The sequence below is a fragment of the Sminthopsis crassicaudata genome, chromosome 3 (assembly GCF_048593235.1).
Source record: "Sminthopsis crassicaudata isolate SCR6 chromosome 3, ASM4859323v1, whole genome shotgun sequence".
In the NCBI taxonomy this organism is placed as follows: Eukaryota; Metazoa; Chordata; class Mammalia; order Dasyuromorphia; family Dasyuridae; genus Sminthopsis; species Sminthopsis crassicaudata.
In genome coordinates, this window is record NC_133619.1 from 469,097,795 (window position 1) to 469,124,254 (window position 26,460).

Here is a 26,460-nt window from a genome sequence, read left to right on the forward strand (position 1 = left end):
CGCTTTTTTAAAAAATGTGGTCTACTTTTTTATCTTTCTGCCTCTCCCAATGTTTTACTCATTTTAAATCCCTTCTAAACTTCAAATACTATCCCTTGATATCCATCATTCCTATTATAGCTATAATTTCCTAGCTTGCCAATATTGGTTTATTGGTGAACCAGGTAAATTCTCTGTCTCATATTATCAAATTCTTGTATCATTGTTCTCATGTATAGAATATTCTGTCTTTTAGCCTTTTATGGAATTGCATGCAAAATGTTACACATAAATTATTATAATAATTGGTAAGGACAATAGAATCATAAAGCTAATAGAAGAAATATTAGAGTTCATCTAATCTAATCCCATTATTTTACAAATGAAGAGAATGAGGACCAAAATGATTCAGTGACTTGTCCAAGATCATAAAGGGGGTAGGCATTAAATACATAATTTGAACCATGATGTAAGATGAATCTTTTAAAGTGTCCTGCTTTGAACACTTTTTAAAAAATCCCTTTGTAAATAAGAATAATTACTTCTCAAATTTCTTAAAGTCATATTGTTAGTCATTCAATTTGCTTAAAATAGAACATTCCTGCTTCCTTAATTTTCCTCTGAAAGTAAAACTCTTGCTATAAGAATATAATTCAAATACCCACAGAATTATCAAAATTTAGACCTGGAAGGGATTTCAGTGACCATTTAATCTAGACCAGACCTGAAAGGAATTTTCTTTAGAGTATATTTAATTTTTAAAAATCCTGCTTATGCTTGAAAATGTATAGTTCATGGAAATCACTACTCACACCTGTGTGGGGAAGCATATTCCTTTTCCAATAGATCTAATTGTTCAGCAGTTGGGTTTTTTCCTGACATCAAATCTAAATTTGTCTTTATGCTTCTACCAATTGCTCCTAGCTTTTTCCTCTGAAGCTAAGCAGAAAAAAGATGAATTTAATCAGCATGCCATGTCATAGATCTTCATATATTTAGAGATAACTGTCACATTCCTTCTTAATCTTCTTCAGTTCAAATATAATCAAAATGGTTCTTATGAGACATAAGCTTAAAAAAATTCCTAAATTCTTAACATCTTAGAGTTAGGAAGACAAATTCAAATCTGGCCCCAAACACTTGCTAGTGACTAGTGAATAGATTATTTGCTATTAACTTTAATTAACTCACTTAACTTCTGTTTGCCTCAGTTGCTTCAACTCTAAAATGGGAATCATAATAGCAACTACCTATTGTGAGGATCAAATGAAATATTATTTGTAAAGCTCTTAAACCTAGTGACTGATCCACAGAAAGACTTAATAAATAATTAGTTCATTCTTTCCTTTAAATTTTTTTTCATTATCCTGACTATCCTATTCTAGATGTTCTCCACCTTATTATACTTCCTAAAATGTAGAAGACAGAATGAAGTCATTACTTATAGACTTGGTGTTATTTGACTTGATCACCTCATTATTATTTATATCATCACCTGCATAATATAACCTAAGACCATAGTAGTTTGAGATCTGGAAGCACTATCCTAACATCATTCTGGTTATTTTTCATCACTTCCCTTGAACAGTTTACAACTTTTATTTAATAGTATTCAACTTTTATTTCTCAAAATGATTTTTTCCTATTTTTATCTAGATCTTTAAAGTATCTTTTTTGGTAGCTTGATTGATTTGAAATATTAGTTGAAATATTAGTTAACTTCAGCAGTATTATCATTTGTATAGGAATGGACCTGCCATGAGCACTGAATTCTCCAGCTATTTATGTGTTTTTTTTTCTTTTTTAGGAAAACTTCATAATTGAACCTATCCAAGTATTCATTAGGCTTTGGTAAATTGATTCCAGAATTTTCTGTTTGTTTTTTTTTTAATTGTTATTTTCAAAGGGATTTCACTTTCAATTAGTGCCTTTTAGATTTTGTTATTCTATTAGAACATCCTGGTTTTTGAAGCTTGAAAGGATTTCCAAGGCCAACTGTTGTAGTTTCCTTGTTTTACAGAGATTGCAGCTGAAGCCAAGGAAATTTAAGTGACTGGAACCAAAATCACACTATTAGAAATCTCAGAAGCATCAAGTAAATCCTAGTTTTCTCAGTCTAGAGCTAGTGCTCTTTGCATTTTACTATGTTATCTTCCCAAATCTTTACAACACTTATACTTTTGCCCAAAACATAAGCCTCCTCTAATCTTCCCTACTTTTAAAGTTTTATTTATTTGTTTTTTTAACAAAATAAAATATTTAGAGGAAAGGAATAATTTACAACATAGGGACCTTAACTGAACATGCATATAATATATGATATCTGTAGAATAACCCATTATTTTTTTTATTCTCAAATCTATTTTTTCTCTTACACATCCCCTTGAACAAGTAAAACAAAGAAGTAAAACAAAGAGAAGTAAAACAAACTCTTATAACAAATCTGCATAATCAGGCAAGATATAGTCCTTCAATGCATGCAGATAAATTTATATATACATACACATATATGTATAATATATGGAAATGTGTATATTATGTATATGCATGTATGTATTATGATTCTGCATGCTATATCTATCATGTTTTTTGTAAAAGATAGCATATTTGGTCCTCTGGAATCAGGAATGTTAATTGTATTGGTTATAATTCTTAAATCTTTAAAAGTTGTTTTTTGTTTTTGTTTTCAGTTGATGTTAATATATATAGTGTTATCCTGATTCTGTTTATTTTGTTTATCACTTTTTAAAAGTCCTCAAAATTTTTCATTTATATAAAATTATTATAATATAAATTTTTCTTCTGCTTCTTCCTACTTCACTATGGATCAGTTCGTGTAAGTCTTATTATGGCTTTTTTTTAATATTTATTTACTATTTTCCCCAGTTATATTTAAAAGTTTTTCATATTGTTTTAAAAACTTTTTAAGTTCCAGATTCTCTCCCTTATCCTTATACCTCTCATTAAGAAACTACATGTGAAGTTATGCAAAACATTTCCATAAAAATCATGTTGTGAAAGAAAATATAGATCTCCCACCCTAATTAAAAAAAAAACCTGAAGAAAAATAAAGTTTAAAAAATAGTTTGCTTCAATCAGTATTTAGATGCAATAAATTTCTTCTCTGGATATAGATAGGAGTTTTCATCATTAGTCCTTCAGAGTAGTCATGTATCATTGTACTGCTGAAAAGAACAAAGTCATTTATAGCTGGTCAATCCCAGAACATTGCTATTATTTTATATAGAGTACATTTCACTTTGCTTGAGTTTGCAGAAGAATTTTCAGGTTTTTTTCTGTTCTCATTTCCCACAGAACAATCATATTCCATTATAATCACAATGTATTCAACCATTATTCAATTGATGGGCATCCCTTTAATTTTCAATTTTTTTTGCCCTGAGAAGAGAACTACTACTACAAGTATTTTTGTACAAAATTTTAAAAATTTTCTTTTGATATTCATGCTTAGTAATAGGTCAAGGGATATACATGAATTTATGGCCCTATGGGCATAGATCATATCTTTTGATAATTTATCATTTGGTTCTTTATAAATTTGATTCAGTTCCTCTATATTTGAAAAATCAATCTTTATAAGAAAAACTTACTTTAAAATTCTTTTTCCAATTATTATTGCTAACTGTATTTCCCTCATTTATTTTATTCTCTGTCTCCTTTCACCCTATCTGTCCTCAAAGGTGTTTTACTATTAACCATTCTTTCCCCAAATATTCCTTGTCTTTTATCACCCTCTCTCCCTTTACATATACTATTCCCCTTCTATTTTCCTGCAGGGTAATGAGATAAGTTACACACTCAATATGAGCATATCTAAAAGTTTTTGCATAAACAAAAGCAGCCAAAATGAAAAGGAAAACAGTAAATGGAGCGGTGGCAGTGATTTACACCAAATTTCTCTGATAAAGGATTTGTCAAAAATATGGAACTGAGGCGAATGGCTGAATAAATTTTAGTATATGATTGTGATGAAATACTATTGTATTACAAAAAATGACAAGCAGAATGATTTAAGAAAAACCCAAGAAGACTTATATGAACTTATATGCAAAGTTAAGTGAGTAGAACCAGAACATAGTACCTGCAATAATATTGTAGTAATAATCAACTATGAAAAATCTATGACCATACCAGAGACTCATGAAAAGCTGTCCATTTCCTCCCAAAAAAACCTGATGTACTCTTAAGTGCAAACTAAAACATTCTTTCACTTTCTTTTTCTTTTTTTCTTTTCTTTTCTTTTTTTGCAACATGGCTAATACAGAAATGTTTTGCATGATTTCAACTGTATAACATTGTTTGCTTTTAGAATGGGAGGGAAGGGATTGGTGGAAGGGAGAATATTTTGAACTCAAAATTTTAAAAATAAATGTTTTAAAAAGTCCCCAAAATGTATATTTGACTCAACAAAAAGAAAGGTAATTAAGGGAGTTTAGGTTAGCACTTAAAATTTCAAATTATATTGCAAAACTGCAACCATCAAAACAATTTGGTGCTATGGAAAAAGTAGAAAGGTTGATTAGTAAAACATTAAGTAATCAATATACATAAGCAAATGAGTTAAATGACCTAGTGTTTTATAAAACCAAAAACTCATTATTTGACAAAATCTGTTGGAAAAATTAGAAAGCAGTAAAGCATAATGAGGCACAGATCAACATTTCACACAGTATACCAATTTCATGATTTGGCTATAAAAGGTGACAAAAGCAAATTAGTAGAAAATAGAAGAAATTGCCCATCAAATTTGTAAATAGGAGGAAAGTTCACAAAACAAATCAGAAAGAGAAAATAACATAGGAGATAAAAATGGATAATACTGATTATGTAAACTTAAAAAGTTCTGTTTAAATAAAATTAATGTAGCTAAAATTGGTGGGGGGGGAATGAAACTGGGGAAAAATCTTTGCAGTAAATTTCTCTGATAAAAGTTTCATTTCTAAAATTACATGAGTAACTGAGGTAAATTTATAATGGGAAAAATTCCACAATCTATAAATAGTTGTGAGATTTGAATGGGCACTTTTCAGAGGAGGAAATATAAATTACAAATGGACTGAATTCCCTTATATGACTTTAAATCACTAATAATTAGAGAAATATAAATTAAAACAACTCAAAGATAGCACCTCATATGCATGAGATTGGCTAAGATGACAAAAAACAAAATAGCAAATGCTGTAGAGGATGTGAGAAAATAGGCACATGAAATGAACTATTGGTGCACCTATGAGCTAGTCTAGTCTAACCATTGTGGAATGCTGTTTGAAACTATGCTTCAAAAGCTATTAAATTTTGATACCTTATGACTCAGAAATAATATTTGAGTCCTATTAGGCCTATATAGAACCCCAAAGAGATAAAAGAGAGAAAAGATCTACATGTTAGAAAAGATTTATGGCAGCTTTTTTTGTGATGGCATACAATTAGAAACTAAAGGGACTTCAGTATTAAGCTGTTTTATGGATTCATTAACAAATACTTGTAAAAGTTTGTTAATTTTATTCAAGAATGTTAAACTATGTCTAGGCTCATAATGTATGGGGAATACAATGGGAAAAGTACATCCAGATTTTCTCATTAAAGTAGAAAATTAAAGTAGAACTTGGATCTTTGCATGCTTGCTTTGCAAGTGTATGCTTAAAGTCTAGGGTGGGTATGAGCTAATAGCCAAAGAATGCCTTCCCTTACTCACACCTGCCTGTCCAGTTTGAGGGATTATATAATCCCTATGGGCTACCTTGAAAAATGAAAAATCTGCTTGTGTGTGCCTGATCCCCAGCTAAAGAAAAATTCTCAGAAAGCTATTCCCCTTCTGAAGAGTCAACATTTTGTTCTAGGGATAGGATATAATTTCATCCTATTTGCCATACCATTTCCTGATCTTGTTTCCATTTTTTTTCCTAACACAGAACCAGTGGCCTGACAATATGGTGCAAGCTCAAGGGGGTCGAGAATTGTGAAAGGTTAGTTATTTTTTCCCACTTATAAATGAATGAGTAGGAAGATTTAATTTTCTAGCCTGTAAGTACTACTTGGTATTATATTTGTCTTACAGCTTGCCAAAACAAAAAACAAAAAACCCAAACACACAAGTCCTGGATGTCTGACCTCACACCCACCAAAGGTTTTCCTTACCTTAACAAAGGGATATGTGCACATATCCAGCACTTGCTCCAGTTATAGGCGAGCTGGCATGTTGGATCAAATGCACACAATATTGGACTTTTCTGTTTCCCTCAATCCCAAGGGCACAAAGCAGACTGACTGTAAGACATAAAAAAAAAATAAATGCACAGTAGATCATAGGTGAAAGATTCAATTCTAATTACCAAGGTCAAAACCAAGGACCACTGATTGGTCTTAGGGGTGCTCTCTCAGATCAGAGGTTGCTTCCTCTGCTAGACTGAAATCAATCACAGCAAACTTCACATGGAAATGATGTATCCCAATTGTTCATTCAGCAATCTTGATGACAGTATGACTAATCGGTAGGACCTGGAAAGAGCCATTGCAGAAGGGCTGAAAAACAGATACCTTTCTAAAGTTGTGGATCCATCCTGGCTTAAATGAATGCACTATCTCTTTCGAAGACAGAGTTTGCATCAAGACTACCTCCTTCCAGACCTGCAAAAAGAACTAGACAAAATCACATATCTTAACCAGGTTTCCATCCCCTGAGGCCAGGCGGCTCAGGTTTTGAGTTCCAACCCTGTGTAGCAGTAATCAAATAGAATTTCAAAAGGTAACAATCCAGAATCCTGCCTACTACAATTTCTTAGATGGAATAACACAAGGGAAAATACCTATGGCTATTTTAACTGTTTCCTGGCATAGTTTTCCCCAGAAGAGTCTAATTTTCTCTATTTAGCCACTCAATTCTCCCTTAATAGTTGAGGGTGATAAGGTACGTGTAAATGAAGGGTTATTCCAAAAAATTGAAGAGTTGTTTAGTTATTTCTGCAGTCAAGTATGGACCTTCATACATGGGAAACAATTTTGGCATTATGCCCTTGAAACTGTGTTTGATGTGGTGTACTGCACCAGAAAGGCCTCTACCTGTTCTCAATTGATCTCTGCACACAAAAACATCTGTAGCCCATAAAACTTTGGTAATTCAACAAAATCAATCCAGAGGTGTTCAAATGGTAGGGTTGTTCACTTTCTCCCCTGTTTTGTCATAGTTTTCTTCTGCAAGAAGTTGAATTGTTGACAAAGAAGGCTGTTGGAGACCATATAATGGGCCTCTGCACAAACACCAGATGCAAACCATGACTGGAGAGCTTGCAGTACAGGGGCTGCCTCAGTTCTCATAGGTCCCTGGGCCTGCAGTTCTTGCACAGGAGGCACACAGTCATTTAGGAGTAATGGGGGCTTCTTTCTGGTCCCTCAGATGCCAAAATCAGTACCTGTGAGCCCCAAGAAGCAAAATAGCTTGAAGAATTTGGTCAATATATGAGACATAAGCTCTTGGCTTATTATTTGTGATGGTGATACAAATACTTCCACAAGATGCCAATGGTATGAAAGACACTCCCCCCAAAAGTATATTTGAAATCTCTGTAAATGTTTACTTAAAAAGCCCTCAGCTGCCTGGAATGCCCTGATAAATACTAGCAACTTGACTTCCTATACCCCAAATCCATCAAACAGTGCAGTTTGGGCTCAATAGTCCAATGGGCACAACCACTCTCACAATCCCTTATACTCCATCGGTGAACAAGATGAGGTCAGGCTCCTCCAAGGGACCATCTGTAAGGTCAGGCTATGGACTCTCCATGGGCTTAAGACACTCATATCAACTGATACCTCATTATCTTTCAGAAGTTTAGGAAGGAAAGTGCCTGGATTAAAGGTATTACTATGGAGAGATTAGGGTCACATCAAAAATTTACCTCAAAAATATGCACCTGCTGGTGGAAGAAAGCTTGAATCTTAGACTGAAATAAAATGGCAGCAACACTATGAGGTCTAAGTCCATAGATTTAAGGGGTGCCCAAGGAAAAGGATTTGGGTCTTTTTTCACAAACTGCCATGAGGTTCCAAAGATACCTTACTATATCTCATGCTACTGGATCAAATTGGCAAGAATAATAAAGACCTATGATGGGGCCCCAGATTTTGGTTGAGAATAACAACCCTTCTCCATTCATGTATAAAAAAGATTGAAAACTAGTTTGTCATAATTGGGCAGTCCCAGATTTGTTAGGACCATCATTATTTGTTTTACTTGCTTAAAGTTTCAAGGCTTCTGAATGTGTGAAGAATTCAGAATCTTTTTAGCCATATAAACTAGTTCTTTTGATGAAAATGGAGGAGAAAATCACAGATCTTTGAGCAAGCCTTTGTTTGTAAGGAGAGGCATTTTAGAGAAAGAGCCTGAATTTTACAGCCTGAGGCAACCAGAGAGGGCTTTTTATCTTAACCTTTTGATCTTAATTGGGCCTTTTATTTTTTAAATGAATATATATATATAAATAAAACTTCCCACCTGAGGGTAGAGGTCTCTGGTTGAATTCTTAGTTGAATTCTTTGTATGGACAAAACTATCATAATTCCACAGTTAATGTATCCAATCAGAAAGTCAAGATATGAAACCAACCCCTGAGGTTATTTTTCCTTTATAAAAATCCTATCTGAACCCCTTTTCCTTGCTAAAAAAAAATACACATGATTTAGCTCATTGTTAGCAAGATAACAAAGTCTTTGCCTCCTGAGTCAAAGAAAGTCTAAAACTACAAATTATTTTGAGATACCTAGCAACATCAGCCATAATCCCAAAATACTTTGGGGATCCCACACTCCTGAACCCCAATACCTTGTTGTTCCTCTAGTGCTGAAATCCAAAGGCAACAGCATCCCACAACCCCTAGCAGGGTACTTTCCTGAAGTTTTGCCTCCTTTGGAGTATAGGGTGATGATCATATCTTCTGAAAACTACTTTCTGATGGGAATGGATGCAGAGCTGATTTGGAGAGATGTTAAACTGGAAAGGTGGGCCTGGAGATTGGAGGGAATTATAGAGATCCCTGAAGCTGGTCCATACAATTGCCCAGTGCTAGTCATTTGAAGATGAATTGAGCAATAGAAGAAAACAATCCTAACAGACAGAGATTAGGAACAGTAGCAAACATTAAAGACGTTGATGACATGTGCTAGTGTTCAAAAGGACTTAGGCATTGAGAAGAGAAGATAACAGGTTGAAGATGGAGATCTCCAGTTGGAGGTATTTCCCTTGATAGAGCCTTCAGAAATATAAAAGTACATTCCTTAGGGGCATAGATGGTCCTTGAAATCAGGTTTTATCCTAATCTGACCAAAGTATTATCTTTCTCCTGACAGGAACCCACAGGGTAAGACAAGGATAGCTTGAGATAGAGCACTTAGAGCAGAGCTCTTGTCCTTGGGATATATGGTTTAAAAAGCAGGAAAAAATGGCTCAAGAAATAATAGGGGAAAACAATTCACCTGGAGAGAACATGATCAGTTTTCTTCACCTTCCCTGAAGATTGAGGATGCTATTCAGAGTGGATATAATAATTCATTTTAAGTGCTCTATTTTAGATTTTTGGTAATATTATGGCTTGGTACTCTATAAAGGCCAGAATGAAGAATGAACTCTTTTAGTTGAGACTGTTTTATCTGCAACTATCTTGCACTTAGTAGATAAGGAAAACTCAAAAGTAACAATTAAAAGGAGAAGGGAGTAGGGTGGACTCCACAGATCTCAGTTTTCAGAGACCTCCAGAGACCTCCATTAAAATTCCTTTTGATAAAAGCCTACTTAAGAACTTAAAACTGGGATGTTTATTAAAAGTGGGTTGCTAAGCAAAGAGTAGCCAAGATCCCCATGAAGGAGATTGCTTTGGGGAGCTGAAGTTATATTTGACCCAAAAACAATTTTCAGAAAGGGAGAATCCCATCAGATTAACAAGAGACATCCAATCCTTTCTTAACAAGGAACTGAGAATAAAACCCTGTTAAAAAGTAAGACTTTGAGATAGATTAGTCCAAACCATATGAGGCATATGTATAAAAAATCTCTGCCAGTCTTTTCTAGACAAATATCCTGCCTAAAACTTTCTCCTCACTTGTTCACAAGAGACTGAAGGACATTCTTTGTAGTCTGATGTAGGCCAAAGAAAATTTTCACTGACTTGTGTCTGGAATTAGAAGCTGGCTAGAAGATGTTTAAAACCACCCAGAGTAGGAGGAGTATATCTCCTCTTTGCCAGAGTCTATTGTAGGGTGAACTGGGAGAGGCCAATATAAATTGGTCCTATCAAATAAATTACTTATAATAAAACATGTTTGTGTCACAGAACAAAAAGGAGAGATATTATACCCCATTAGCTTACATAAATCTTGAGTTTTTGCTTATGGCTTTTAAGCTTATCATTTGCTCTGAACATAGAAATTTCTCTTAAGAGAAAGCAGGAGCAAGACAAAGCATTCTTAGCTGTTTGACTTCAGGTATGAAAATAATAAATGAATTCTACCCCATTATTAGACCCAGGAATAGGTTGGGATCATTCCCATAGAAAGGATTATAAGTTGGGAAATCAAGTTAGAAGGATCTCACCTCAAGTAGAGCTCAAAAGGCCATCTTCAAACTCCTTTTTACATAGATATACAAACCTCAGTTTCTGAAGTTCTCTGGCATTTCTCTGGGATGGTAGATTTTTTCTGATTTATTGGTACTCATCCATACCTGACTCAAAAAATATTAATGATGATCCCCCCAAAAGTTTTCTCAAATAGCCAAGTTCCATATCAGAGGCTTCAGATCTAAAAAAAAAGCTTACTAATCATTGTGCCTAACCTAAACTATCTCATGGCTGATATGATGGAAGGCATTTTCATGCAACAAATTGAACATATTCCTGCAGGGCACAGTCAAAATTAGGTGCAGGAAAACTTGCAAAAGAACAAACACTGTCAGGTTAAAACCCTGCCTCATGTATTTTAAGAAAGCTGCAGATCACATTTGTTGTTCATTAAACAATGAGATCATGATACATTTAATAAATATGAAATAATTTGCTGAAGACAGATGGAAGTCATGGTAGAAATAATGATTTTCAGAGAATTTACAATTAACCAGTAATCTAACAAACTTCTTTTAGAAGTTCCCTGAATCACTAAGCAGTAGAACTCTTGATACAGCATCTTATCTAAGTAGATCTTCAGAATTATGAAATTATTTTGCTCTTAAAACAAACACAGATGTAAAAATATAAAACTTGTTCAGTAAACAGCTTATAAATATAGACTATTCCTTTAAACAATAGAAGCAATTTAAAATTAAAGAAATTTCATTTAACCAATAGGGGGACTCAGAGAAGGGTTGACAGGATTTTAAAACATGGCTCATACAATTTTTACAAATTGAACAATATACAATTTAGAAAGCAACATAACACCTTGAATATATTTCATCTTATTAGGAAATAACAAACATAAGACCACTTTGAATAAATTACCAGAGAAAACTTTGCTTAAGTATAGATTTAAATTTCTAGTACTAATACTCCAATATTAAAGATGAATGATGCCCAGATAAACAAATTCACAATTTTACCATCCACTAGTTAATAGGGATTGTCTCATGCAATTGTAAGAATAAGTGATTCATCACAGAAAATTCGCAATTTGTAAAACCAGTCCAGATAAGACTTTTCACTTTATCCCCACCTTTCCATACAAAATAACTACCAGTTTTAGCTAATTTTAAACATATTTTCCACAAGCTTTTAATTATAGGCCAAACCTCAGTTCTACAATTCATAAAGAAGCCATTACTTATCACTATTACTATTTACTAAGTTTCATAGAGACAACTGATAAGATTTTCTTTTCTAAGCTTTTACAACTCTGGGAGTTCTTAGAATAGAGCTTGTGCTTCCAAACCTTAAATGAGTTTCCATTTTGAATTAGAGAAAAAAAAAGACAATCCTTAAAATTCAGGTAGAACATAATCTGCCACAAAAATGTTTTGTAGTAACACATATCAATTAAAAGTTATTTTAAAATGACCAAACTATTTAACTTTAGTTTGTGAAATTTTCTAAATTCTAATTAGATCATTTCTTTTAAAATGTTTTTAAAAAACTTTTTATGATTCAATCCTTTTTTTTTTCTGAAGATGAATTCTACAGAGTAATACCTTAGATTGACTGCCATATGACTTAATGATTAATCTCAGAATCTCCCAAATCTGCTAAAAATGTTTTTAACAGTTTTACAAACTTTAATTAACATTATTTCTGTAGACTTAACTTGGTAAGTGCTGGATCCATAGGAAAAAGGTCAGACTTTGACTGGCTGCATTTAAAATCTTACAAGGTAGACAAAAGCTTTTAAAATAATAAAAGGTATACTTAATCATTCACTTCCTTGAGCGGTGCTTTCTCAACATATCCTTATGCCTAGGAAGCCTCCTTTGGAGGCTCACATGAATGAATAGGAGCTTCAAGGTAAGAGGGGAGCTCAAGATTTGAGGTCCCATCTGCACGAAAAAAGCTAAAAAGAACTACTAGCTAGAAGAATATAACTTAGATAACCTTTCTCAGGCAATTTTCCTAGTTCCCAGTATTGTACTGGGACCAAGCAGTTTTTGCAAAGGACAATGAGGTGCTTTTGTTTGAGTTCCCTTTTACCAAATGGTTGTTTAGGAAGGAACCCCAGGTCTAGGAGACATCCCAGGGGTAAATAAACACCTTGTCCCATATCCCATGACCTGTCTTCTTTCAGTGTCTCAAAGGATGAGAATATGACAGGAAGAGCTAGTGGCAAGTTGAAAGGTGCCCCTTTCAAAAAGCCTGTCTGGCCATTTAGCTGCCCAAGAGCTAGGGGATATATGAGTCTTGGGCCTCCTGCAGAGTTGGCCTTTGGTGAAAGAGTTCAAGGGAACCTTCTGGGTAAAGAATTCAAAGAGATTATCTTAAAGTCACAAAAGAGTTTATTTATACCATAATTGATAGGATAGACTCTAGACAACTCTAAATGAAGCTCTAGCAAATTAACTTTATATACTGAAAATTTAGGGCTTAACTAACCAGCTAACTTACTAGGCTGTAAAAGAAAGATAAGATCATAATTTAGGACAAATAAGTTAGGATGGAGGATTTTACAGTAGACAAATAAGGAGCAACAAAAAGTTTTAATAGCTCCTGATCTTATTGGGATTGGTTCCAGTTTATCCCCATTACATATGATGTCTACTGATGTTTTTAAATAGATGCTACTGACTATTTTAAGGAAAAGTCCATTTATTCCTATACTCTCAAGTGGTTTAATAGGAATGGATATTGGATTTTATCAAATGCTTTTTCTGCATCTACTGAGATGATAATAAGGTTTTTGTTAATATGGTTATTGATATAGTCAATTATGCTAATAGTTTTCCTAATCTTGAACCAGCTCTGCATTCTTGGTATAAATTCTACTTTTGGTCATGGTGTATTATCCTGGGGATGATTTTCTGTAGTCTTTCTGCTAATATTTTATTTAATATTTTTGCATCAATATTCATTATGGAGATTTGTCTATAATTTTCTTTCTCCGTTTTCAACCTACCTGATTTAGGTATCAGTACCATGTCTGTGTCATAAAAGGAATTTGGTAGGAGTCCTTCATTCCCTATTTTATCAAATAGTTTATATAATATTGGAGTTAATTGTTCTTTAAATGTTTGGTAGAATTCACATGTAAATCCATCTGATCCTGGGGATTTTTTTTAGGGAGTTGATTAATAGCTTGTTCTATTTCTTTTCTAAATGGGACTATTAAGCAATTTATTTCCTCCTCTGTTAATATGGGAAGCCTATATTTTTGAAGGTAGTCATTCATTTCACTTAGGTTATCAAATTTATTGGCATAAAGTTGGGCAAATTAACTCCTAATTATTGCTCTAATTTTCTCTTCATTAGTGGCAAGTTCTACCTTTTCATTTTTAAGACTAACAATTTGATTTTCTGCTTTCCTTTTTTCTAATCAGATTTACCAAAGGTTTATCTATTTTGTTGGTTTTTTCATAAATTAATTCAATAGTTTTTTTTTTTACTTTTAATTTTATTAATTTCTCCTTTTAATTTTAGAATTTTAAGTTTAGCATTTGATTGTTTTTTTTTAAATTTGCTCTTTTTCTAGCTTTTTAAGTTACAAGACCAATTCATTGATCTTTTCTTTCTCTGTTTTATTCAAATAAGCCTCTAAAGATATAAAGTTTCCCCTATTATTGCTTTGGCTGAATCCCACAAATTTTGGTATGTTGTCTCATTGTTGTCATTCTCTTGGGTGAAATTATTGTGTCTATGATTTGCTGTTTCACCCATTCATTCTTTAGGATGAGATTTTAGTTTCCAATTACGTTTTGGTCTATTTACCCCTAATTTCTTGTTTAATGTAGTTTTTATTGCATCATGATCTGAAAAGAATGCATTTACTATTTCTGCCTTTTTGCATTTAATTTTGAGGACTTTATGTCCTAATATATGGTCAATTTTTTTATAGGTTCCATGAACTGCTGAGAAGAAAATGAACTTCTTTCTGTCTCCATTCAGTTTTCTTCAAAGATCTAACTTTTCTAATATTCTGTTTACTTATTTAATTTCTTTCTTGTTTGTTTTGTGGTTTGATTTATTTAATTATGAGAGTGCAAGGTTGAAATCTCTCACTATTATAGTTTTGTTGTCTATTTCTTCTGGCAACTCTCTTAACTTCTTTAAGAATTTAGATGCTATGGCATTTGGTGCATATTTATGTATTTTGCAATTTAGTATTATGTATGCATATGTTTATGCATATGTATGCATATGTATTATGCAATTTAGTATTGATATTGCTTCATTGTCTGTACTACTTGTATAGTTTCCTTCCTTATCTCTTTTAATTAGATCAATTTTTGCTTTTGCTTGATCTGAGATAAGGATGGCTACCCCTGCTTTTTTGACTTCATCTGAAGCATAATAGATTCTACTTCAGCTTTTTACCTTCACTTCAATCTACTTGAAATGTGTTTCCTGTAAACAACATATTGTAGGATTCTAGCTTTTGATCTAGTCTGCTATCTGCCTCCACTTTATGATAGACTTCATCCTATTCACATTTATGGTTAAAACTACTACTGATTCTGTATTTCCTGCCATCTTATTATCCCCGGATTATGCTTTTCTTTTTCTTTCCTCTTTACCCCCCTCCCCAGTATTAAAAGTTATGGGCACCACTTGTCTCATGCAGCTCTCCCTTTTTAGAATCCCTCCCACCTGCTTTGAGTCCTTTTCCTTTTCTTATACCTTTCCCTTATTACTTGTTTCCTTTTCCCTTTTCCTCTCCCACTTTTTTAATGAGGTGAGAGAAGTTTCTTTGTAAATCAAGTATGTCTAATATTTTCTCTTTGAGCCAAATCAGACGATGTTCCTCCCCCTCCCTAAATTCCCTCAGATATGATAGGTTTCCTTCTCCTCTTTGTGGGATGTAATTTCTATCTTTTTATCTTCCCTTTCCCTTTTTTCTGATACTATCCTCTTTGCACTTTTTCTTCCCTTTTTTGTATTTTAACCATAAAATCAAATTATATACATGCTGTTTATGTATGCCCATAATAGAAATATAGTTATCAAGAGTTATTTTTATCTTTTATGCTTCTCTTGAGTCCTATATTTGGAGGTCATTTTTTTTGTTTAGCTCTGGTTTTTGTCATTAGGAATAAATGGAATTCATCTGTTTCATTGAATGTCCATCTTCTTCCCTGGAAGAAAATGCTCAGCTTCGCTGAGTAGTTTATTATTGGCTGCATTCCAAGTTCTTCTGCCTTTCGGAATATCAGATTCCAGGCTCTTAAATCCTTTAATGTGGAAATAGCTAAATCTTTAGTGATCCTTATTGTGGCTCCTCAGTATTTAATTGTTTTTTTCTGACTGCTTGTAATATTTTTTCTTTAGTCTGATAGCTGAAATTTAGTACAACATTCCTTGGAGTTTTTATTTTGGGGTCTCTTTCAGAAGGTGTTCAATGAATTCTTTCAATGCCTATTTTACCTTCTGATTCTATTATATCTGGGCAGTTCTCTTTGATGATTTTCTGTAAAATAGGGTCTAGGCTCTTTTTTTGATCATAATTTTCAGGAAGTCCAATAATCCTCAGATTATCTCTTCTAGATCCATTTTCCAGGTCTGTTGTTTTTCCAAGTAGATATTTAACATTTTTTCCTATTTAAAAAATTATTTTTTTTTTGGTTTTGCTTGATTGATTCTTGATGTCTCAATGAAGCATTCATTTCTATTTGTTCAGTTCTGATTTTTAATGAGTTATTTTCATCATTAACTTTTTTTTTTTTTTTACTTCTTTTTGTATATGTCCAATTGAGTTTTTAAATGAGTTGTTTTGCTCTATGGAATTTTTTTTTTTTCCATTTTACTAATTTTTTTTTTTTTACTGAGTTATTTTCTTTTTCCAATTCACAAATTCTGTTTCTCTGGGAGTTCTTTACCTTTCCCAATTCACATTTCAGGAAGTTGTTTTCTTTTTCCACTTCATCAAATTTTTCTTTTAAGAGTTATATGCCTTTTCCATACTCTCTTGCAGAGCTTCTCTTTCCTTTCCCCATTTTTCTTCTAGCTCTCTTTTAAGATCTTTTATAATTTCTTTTAGGAATTCATATACAAGGCATTTTGTGTGAAGGGGACCAGACTATATCTCCCTTTGGGGCTTTATCTGGAGATTGACTGCTATTAGTCTCCTCAGGGCTGGAAATATGCTCTCTTTTTGTATAGAAGCTATCAATAGTTACAGTTTACTTGACTTTTTTTCTCATTTTTAAAATGCCCTTAGGATCTGCCTTCAGGGCAAGGAGGTTACCAGCTTCTTGTGGCAGAGCCCCTCATTGTAGAATATGGCTGAGCAGCTGTACTGTGATCTGTATTGAGTCACAGTGCTGGGTGAATGTAGCCAGGTCCTGTTAAATTCTGGTGTTTTTTGGATTATACTCTTACCTTCGGCATTTATGTAACTTCTCTGCTGATCTACTGTTTTGCAACCAAAGCAGAGCAGACAACCTGTGATAGAGTCCTCTCTGCAAATTCTCCACGCACAGAGACCACCCACCCCCTGTACTACCCTCTGGTTCTGCCTCCCTGCCTGTGCTGTCCTGCTCCTGCCAATCTGGCTATCTTCCAGATCTTGGATGGTAATTTGTTGTACTCCCAATATTCATGGATTCTACCAGTCAAGCACTATTTCAGAGACTGAATTTGGTAATCAGTAGTGAGGGTAGAAGGGGAGCTTAGAATGAAGAAGCATGTGTCCTCTCTGCCATCTTAGCTCCGCCCTCCCCCCAATGACTGTACATTCATTTTTTTATACACATTTCTTTAAGAATCATGGAGCGAGAGAAAAATCAGAAAAAAAGAGAAAAACCATGAGAGAGAAAAAAAGTGAACATAGCATTTACATTTAGTTGATTTACATTCAGTTTTCATAGTTCTCTCTCTGGATTCAGATGGTGTTTTCTATCCAAAATTTATTGAGCTTTCCTTTGATCACTGAACTGATGGGAAGAACCAATTCTTTCCCAATTGATCATCACACTATTTTGCTGTTACTGTGTACAAAGTATTCCTGGTTCTGCTTGTTTTGCTCAGTTTGTTCATCATTTTTCATAGAACAATAATATTCCATAACTTTCAGTGTACCATAACTTATTCAGCCATATCCCAATTGATGGCCATCTACTCATTTCCAATTCTTTGCCACCACAAAAAGAGCTACTGCAAACATTTTTGCACATGTGATTTCTGTGGACCCAGTACTGGATCAAAAAGTAACCCTTTGGGCTATAAAATTGCTCTCCAGAATGTTTGGATCATTTCACAACTCTACCAACAACGCATTAGTGTCTCATTTTTTGTACAACCCAATCACCATTTATCATTATCTTTTCCTGCCATCTTGGCCAATTTGAGAGGTATGAGGTGGCACCTCAGAGAAGTTTTAATTTGCATTTCTCTAATCAATGGTGATTTAGAGCATTTTTTTTCAGATGACTATAGATGACTTTAATTTCATCAACTGAAAATTGTATATTCATATCCTTTGATCATTTACCAATTGGGGATTGACTTGTATTCTTATAAATTTGACATAGTTCTTTATATATTTTAGAAATGAGGTCTTTATCAGAAACCTTGGCTACAAAAATTTTCCCCAGCTTTGTGCCTCCCTTTAAATTTTGTTTGTGTTTCTTTTGTTTGGGCAAAAGATTAACTTTTTTTTTAAATAAAAGATTTTTATTTTCAAAATATATGCAAAGATAGTTTTCAATACTTAACATCTGCAAAACCCTGTGTTCCAAATTTCTCTCCCTCCCTTCCCTTCCCCCTTCCCCATAGAGCAGTAATCCAATATAGGATGAATTTGTGCAATTCTTCTATATATACCTCCACACTTATCATGCTGCACAAGAAAAATCTGATCAAAAAGAAGGAAAAAAAGAAAACAAAAAAGCAAACAAATAACAATAAAAAAGGTGAAAGCACTATGTTGTTTCTACATTCAGTCCCCACAGTCCTCTCTCTGGGTGCAGATGGCTCTCTTCATCATGTTTATGAGAATTAATCTGAATCACCTCATTGTTGAAAAGAGCGGAGTCCATCAGAGTTGATCACCAGATAATCATGTTATTGCTATCTACCATATTCTCTTGGTTCTCACTTTACTTAGCATCAGTTTATATGTCTCTCCAGATCTCTCTGAAATCATCCTGCTGATCATTTCTTTTAGAAAAATAATATTCTAGCAAAAAGACTTCAGAAAATCATCCCCAGGATAATACACTATGATCAAATAGGATTCATACCAGGAATGTAGGGCTGGTTTAATATTAGGAAAACTATTCATATAATTGACCATATTAATAAAAACTATATGATCATCTCAATAGATGCAGAAAAAGCATTTGACAAAATCCAACATCCATTCCTACTAAAAAAAAACACTTGAGAGTATAGGAATAAATGGACTATTCCTTAGAATCGTCAGGAGCATATATTTAAGACCGTCAGTAAGCATAATATGTAATGGAAATAAACTGGAACCTTTTCCAGTAAGATCAGGAATGAAACAAGGTTGTCCACTATCACCATTACTATTCAATATTGTATTAAAAACGCTAGCCTTGGCAATAAGAGTCAAGAGATTAAAGGAATAAGAGTAGGTAGAAGAAATCAAACTGTCACTCTTTGCAGATGATATGATGGTATACTTAGAAAACCCTAGAGATTCTAATAAAAAGTTATTAGAAATAATTCACAATTTTAGCAAAGTTGCTGGGTACAAAATAAATCCACATAAATCCTCAGCATTTTTATACATCATCAATTGCAACAGCAAGAGATACAAAGAGAAATTCCATTCCAAACAAATGTCGAGAGGATAAAATATTTGGGAATCCATCTACCAAAGGAAAGTCAAGAATTATATGAACAAAATTACAAGGCGCTTGCCACAAAAATAAAGTCAGATTTAAATAATTGGAAAGACATCCAGTGTTCGTGGATAGGCCGAGCGAATATAATAAAGATGACAACACTCCCCAAACTAATCTATTTATTTAGTGCTATACCAATCAGACTCCCAAGAAACTATTTTAATGACCTAGAAAAAATAACAACAAAATTCATATGGAAGAATAAAAGGTCAAGAATTTCAAGGGAATTAATGAAAAAAAAAGTCAGATGAAGGTGGTCTAGCTGTACCTGATCTAAAGCTATATTATATAGCAGCAGTCACCAAAACCATTTGGTATTGGCTAAGAAATAGAATAGTCGATCAATGGAACAGATTAGGTTCACAGGACAAAATAGTGTATAACTATAGCAATCTAGTGTTTGACAAACCCAAAGATACCAACATTAGGGATAAAAATTCATTATTTGAAAAAAACTGTTGGGAAAACTGGAAATTAGTATGGCAGAAATTAGATATGGATCCACACTTAACACCATATACCAAGATAAGATCAAAATGGGTCCATGATTTAGGCATAAAGAATGAGATCATAAATAGATTAGAGGAACAGAGAATAGTCTACCTCTCAGACCTGTGGAGGAGAAAGGAATTTATGATCAGAGGAGAACCAGAGATCATTATTGATCACAAAATAGAAGATTTTGATTACATCAGACTAAAAAGTTTCTGTACAAACAAAACTAATGCAAACAAGATTAGAAGGGAAGTAACAAATTGGGAAAATATTTTTACAGTTAAAGGTTCTGATAGGTCTAATTTCCAAAATATATAGAGAACTGACCCTAATTTATAAGAAATCAAACCATTCTCCAATTGATAAATGGTCAAAGGATATGAACAGACAATTCTCAGATGATGAAATTGAAACTATATCCACTCATATGAAAGAGTGTTCCAAATCACTACTGATCAGAGAAATGCAAATTAAGACAACTTTGAGATATCATTACACACCTGTCAGATTGGCTAAGATGACAGGAACAAATAATGATGAATGTTGGAGGGGATGTGGGAAAACTGGGACACTGATACATTGTTGGTGGAGTTGTGAAAGAATCCAGCCATTCTGGAGAGCAATTTGGAACTATGCCCAAAAAGTTATCAAAATGTGCATACCCTTTGACCCAGCATTGCTGCTACTGGGCTTATATCCCAAAGAAATACTAAAGAATAGAAAGGGACCTGTATGTGCCAAAATGTTTGTGGCAGCCCTTTTCGTAGTGGCTAGAAGCTGGAAGATGAATGGATGTCCATCAATTGGAGAATGGTTGGGTAAATTGTGGTATATGAAGGTTATGGAATATTATTGCTCTGCAAGAAATGACCAGCAAGAGGAATACAGAGAGGCTTGGAGAGACTTACATCAACTGATGCTGAGTGAAACGAGCAGAACCAGAAGATCATTATACACTTCAACAATGATACTGTATGAGGATGTATTCTGATGGAAGTGGATATCTTCAACATAAAGAAGATACAACTCACTTCCAGCTGATCAATGATGGACAGAAATAACTACACCCAGAGAAGGAACACTGGGAAGTGAATGTTAATTGTTAGCACTACTGTCTATCTACCCAGGTTACTTGTACCTTCGGAATCCAATACTTAACGTGCAACAAGAAAATTGGATTTACACACATATATTGTATCTATGTTATACTGTAATACATGTAAAATGTATGGGATTGCCTGTCATCTAGGGGAGGGAGAATAGGGAGGGAGGGGAAAATTAGGAAAAATGAATATAAGGGATAATGTTATAAAAATAGTCATGCATATATACTGTCAAAAATTTATAATTATAAAATTAATAAAAAATAATATTCCATAACATTCATATGCCATAACTTATTTAGCCATTCCATAACTGATGGGCATCCACCCAGATTCCAGTTCCTTGTCAGTATAAAAAGGGTTGAAAAACTTAACTTTAAAGAAAAGAAAATCATGTTAGTTTTCATTGCACAGAAAAAGTAGACTGTCACAACAGAAAGAAATAGGAACAATCCAGAGAAACCATGCTTTTTAAATCCTAGATTGATAGATATTACTAGTTCCCTCTGCAATAATATTTTGGGTACAAATACCCTTAAAAACCCAAAATCTTGCCCTCAAATAGAAATGGGGATGTGCATTCCCCCCTCCTATTTTTAGATCCAGCACTCACTACCCAAGTAATTATGAGCAAAGTAATTATGTAAAGGGTATACACTGGGCGCCAGTATTACCTTATCCCAGGTCTTCAGTTGTCTCTGGCCACTGCCTTGTCAAGCAGTAGTTCTTTGTTCAACAGAACACTGGAACACAGGAACTTGTGAGCTCAAGTCTTTATTGTATGCGATCACATCCTGCTTTCCTGCTACTTCCTGGTCCCCACTACTTTTATTTGGTCTATGTCACACACACAGTCAATAAGAGAAGGAGACATGTTCCGTTAATGATGCGTCCTGAATACAAACAGAGTTTCTGCACTTGTGGCAGTTCCTGCTAGCGACAGAGATCACATCTGGGTGCCTCAGACATCAAAGCCTTTTTACTTTTCTTGTTGCACCTTGCAAGTTCTTCCCCGACCCCTTACAGGGTCCCAGCTGTGACACCCCTACCTTAGACGAGGAATAGGCAGGGAAATGTTGGGATGTACATTTCTTAATTTTTGTCAAAAAGAAGGATAAGGATAATGTTGTGACAGATGCAGACATCAGATGATAGTAGGCACCAAATGTTAGGTTCAGTCATGTGACGAATTCGCAATGGCCATTCTCTTTGGCAAAGGGCAGGTTTCTTTAGAAGAGGTTAAAGAAAAATGTAGGGATATAGTAGACACCAGGAATGGTAAATATGGCATAGAGTTGGGAGAGCATAGAAAGGGATTTAACACTTAATGATGGAAAGAGCAAGTTCCCTAGTGGAAGGTGTCATTTACCAGAAGAAAGGAAATATCACATTAGGTTGGGGCACCCCCTTAGCTGGCATCCTGAAAGGGACATAGTACCCCAAAGAGTTAGCTAGCTCTAAGGAGGAGACACCAATAAAGTATGAGGGACTAGGAGCCCCCGTGTAGCATGGGGGAGAGGAGGGGGTAAGAGGAAAGACACCATAAGGCAGAGTGCCAGGGCAGGCAGACCCAAAGGAAGACAGCAGCATGGTATGGGACCTAAGTAGATTTGTAGGGATAATGTAACCTCAGTGATATGGCTAGGATTTCTGACTGGACATGGCTGTCCAAGTCACCTGGGAAGGGAGGGGAGAAGGGGCCCTCAGGATTGCATAACTTGGATTTCTGCCTGGACGACCTCCCCAGAAAGTAGGCCTCTCTGCCTGCCCCAGGGAACAATTCCATTAAGGCCCCAATTTCTCTGTGCCAACCACACCTACCATTCAGCACCTCATTACTATGCTCTAAATCTCTTTTTTTAGTCTTTTGTTCCTCCTCAGTTGTCCAGCATCTCCTCCTTTGACAGTGACCACCAAAATCTTCATTTCTTTAAACTTCCTTTCCTTTTCTTTCTAAATTTCTTTTCTTCCTGACCATCAAACACATCACAATTCCTAAGTTCACCCCACTCTAGGCAAGACAGAATTATGAAAATAATTGCAAATATATCTTCTGAGTGATATAAAACAATCAATTTAGACCATGCTCATTTATTGTATCTTCCTGAGCAGATAAATATAGAAAACATTGGTATTTACCCAAGTGTTGTATAGTGTCATAGAATTTTCCCCAATCTATTGGTGGTTGTGCAGGCTACTCTAGAGGGCAATTTTTATATCACTGAGCATTTCTCAGACTTTAGATCTTCAAGTCTGATTTTCAATATGCACAACTGACTATAATCAGAAGTTCCATATTCATCTGGTCAAATTTGCTTTTCACATTTTGTACTGAGTCCAGTACAAATTTACCACTAAAGATTTGGGCATTCCCAATTGAACTGGAAGTTTTCCTTTATCCCAACTTAAGAGGAATCCAGTGGAGATTTACTTTGTCTCACTCCTATAATGTCGCTTATATTCCTTTTACCATTCTGTTCCTTGAAGACCTTATATTGGGTTAAGTCTAGTTATTCACCACTGCCTTTTTCTTCACACAGCACCACTCTTTCTGCACAAATAGGAGAAACTCAATTTGGGGCTTAGACCCCATTCCTCCTTAAGCTTCATGACTCTGGAAAGTTTATTTCTTTGACCATTTCACAACTGACTGGCCTCTGAGAGAATATACAACAAACTGCAATGAGACAAAGGTCTAAGTGCTGATGATGGAGTTTAGAGTAGATTTATCCAGTGACAGTCATGTGAGCAAAAGTTTCTGTCATGGCTGGCAAAATTCCTTTAAAATTATTTTGACTTGGGCTAACCCTGGTCAACGAGACAAACTCATTGAGAAAAAGAAAGGCAAAAGTATTTTATTAGCACACCAAAGGAACAAACAGCTATGCAAACTTCAAAACATAAGTATCTTTTATATAAGCACAAAAGCATATTGATTGGTATGTGTATCATGAGGAGATGGGTTTTATGCCACTTAGATGTTTTTCCCCAAGTCTGAGGTGCAATGCACAAGGATATCTCCTTACAGACTTGTAGTTCAAATACCCAACGTTTAAGCAAAGTTTCAAACATGGGAGCTGTTCAGACTGACTTGCACAAGTGACTAATTTTGCACAATCAGATCTACACTTTAATAAAAAAAATCAACTTTGCAACTTACCTGGGGATGGTTTGGAGTGGGGAGAGACTGATGCAAAACAAAAAGGATTAAGAATACACCAGACCAGGAAAAAATAATTAGTATTAAAAATGAAAAAGAATTCACAAAAAATAAAGAAAAACATTGGAAATGATTCTGTCCAATAATTTAAAAAAACCCAACTGTTCACATAAGCAGAACAAAAAATAATGGATTTAAATAAGCCAGTTTCTGAAGGAAAAGAAGAAAAGGAAAGAAAGTAAGTAAATTAAGATATAGATTAGTTCCCAAAGAAAAAAATTCAATGATCAGGTATTTACAGGCAAACTCAATCCTACATTCAAAAAAAAATTCGTGTTGGATAAGCTAATCTCTTAAAAAGGAAAGAGTCCTAACAAATACATTCTATGATAGAAATTTGATCTTGATATCAAAACCAGGTAATAAGTCTTCTGAGAGGTGGGGGAATAAAAAGTAAAAGTTGATTTGTAAGATTAGGTATGGGTTCTTGAATGGGACTATAATCAAATCTCCAACCCAGTAATCCCCCCCCCCAAAAAATTCATGCTTGTATAGCTGAGAAAAATCTCTGGACTAGGGAGTAGTCCTCATGTTGTCAGCTGTCAGGAGAGATATGGAGCTTTGACTGCTCTTTAAAAAGTAGTTTGCAAACTCTAACTCAAGGCTGAATGTTGAACCAATCTCTGTCAGTCTATGAATCTGTTGTAGATTCTATTTGAGGAATAAATGCAGAGAATGTTTCTAATTGCTGAGATGTACATTTTCACAATTTCTTTTTTTGTTCCAGTTAAATAACTTATAATTGATTTTATGCTATTGTAATAGGTCTATATTTAGGCTCAAAATGATTTCAAATGGTGAAGACTTGAGACACACAAGGCACACTTACAGAAAATCATCCTTTCTATTTCCTATCTCCCATCTTGAAATAAAACCTAATTCTACAAGAAACTGGTGCTGACTGGCACATGGGAGACATAACAATTAATATCCAAGTAGCATTAGCTAAAGATTATGTCAAATATAGCATAATGAATTGGTTAATCATTTAATTTCTAAGAAGATGCTATTATTCTGAAAATGTGTTAATTACATAAATTATGAAAAACAAAACAAAATATAAAGCTCTCAATAATTTTTGTATAAATTAAAATGGTGAATGACATTAAATCATTTGCATTTTCTTTTTTTTTTAATAGGGGAAGATGGATTCCAGCAACCTGGAGAACATCAGATATCAAGAAAGGACCATTTAAAAAGACTGCAAGAACAAACCATCTTCCAAAACTAAATATTTGACTCCAGATAGTGATTGACCGTGTTTTTTCACCTATGATTTTCAGGCTTTACATTTAGTACTGAGTACTTTCATTGAGGGAATGAAATAGATAAGAAAGGACTGACTACCAGACTACAAAGTTTTGGCTCCTATGTCAAAAATATCTTTGACAGCATAGAGGTAACCTTCTCAAGTGGTCATAAAATGTTTTATAGCACTGCCAGGATTTTGACAGACATCTATGTAAAATATGGAGAAAGAAAGGGATTAGTTGTATGCTTTTTTCTTTCATTTACCCTCTATCCTGGCCCAAGCTATAGATATTTCTTGTTTCTGTGAATTAATTTACTTTGGCCGTATTTTGGAAATAAATCCATTCATTTGGCTTTGAGTTGGATAAGCTAAAATAGTAAGCCATTGAATCAGCTATTTGTATATGGGGGTTATAATATATTCCTCTATAATGCAATTTCTTGACTTTTAAGAACTGTTTTTTAGGTTTAATATAACTCACTGGTAGGGTTTCAGATTTTCAAAAGCAACTGAGAGAAATATACATTACTAGTTTCCAATATATAGTGTTAAACTCCTATATGCTACCTCAGTTAAAATCTTATTCAGCAGATCTAGTAATGAATATCAAATGTTTTTCTTGGAAGTATTTTAACTTTTCTCAGTATATCTAGTGAGAGTATCATGATTATTCTTTTTGTGTTCATGTCAAATATTCACCCTTTTATGTGAATATATATTGTATAGATGATGTACATTCCTAATTATTTACATGTTGTCTACCCCTTTAGAATATAAGCTCCTTTAGAGCAGGAATTGTTTTTGTGTTTGCCTTTATATCCCCATTCCTTAGAACAGTGCTTGACACAAAGTAAATGGATAATAAATGCTTGTTAATTTATTGTATCATACAAGTATATCACAG

General features: G+C 34.2%; 1 protein-coding gene across 1 annotated transcript in view; it reads left to right on the forward strand.

The window, feature by feature from the left end:
- The window catches only part of CCDC169 (coiled-coil domain containing 169), a 106,959-nt gene extending 81,411 nt beyond the window's left edge, over positions 1-25,548 (forward strand). Inside the window, exons 6-7 of the mRNA XM_074303490.1 lie at positions 5,913-5,966; positions 25,444-25,548. Of these exons, the coding sequence (XP_074159591.1) occupies positions 5,913-5,966; positions 25,444-25,543 (154 nt within the window). The 3' untranslated portion in view covers positions 25,544-25,548. The remainder of the gene's footprint in view (positions 1-5,912; positions 5,967-25,443) is intronic.
- The last annotated feature ends 912 nt before the right edge of the window (positions 25,549-26,460 follow it).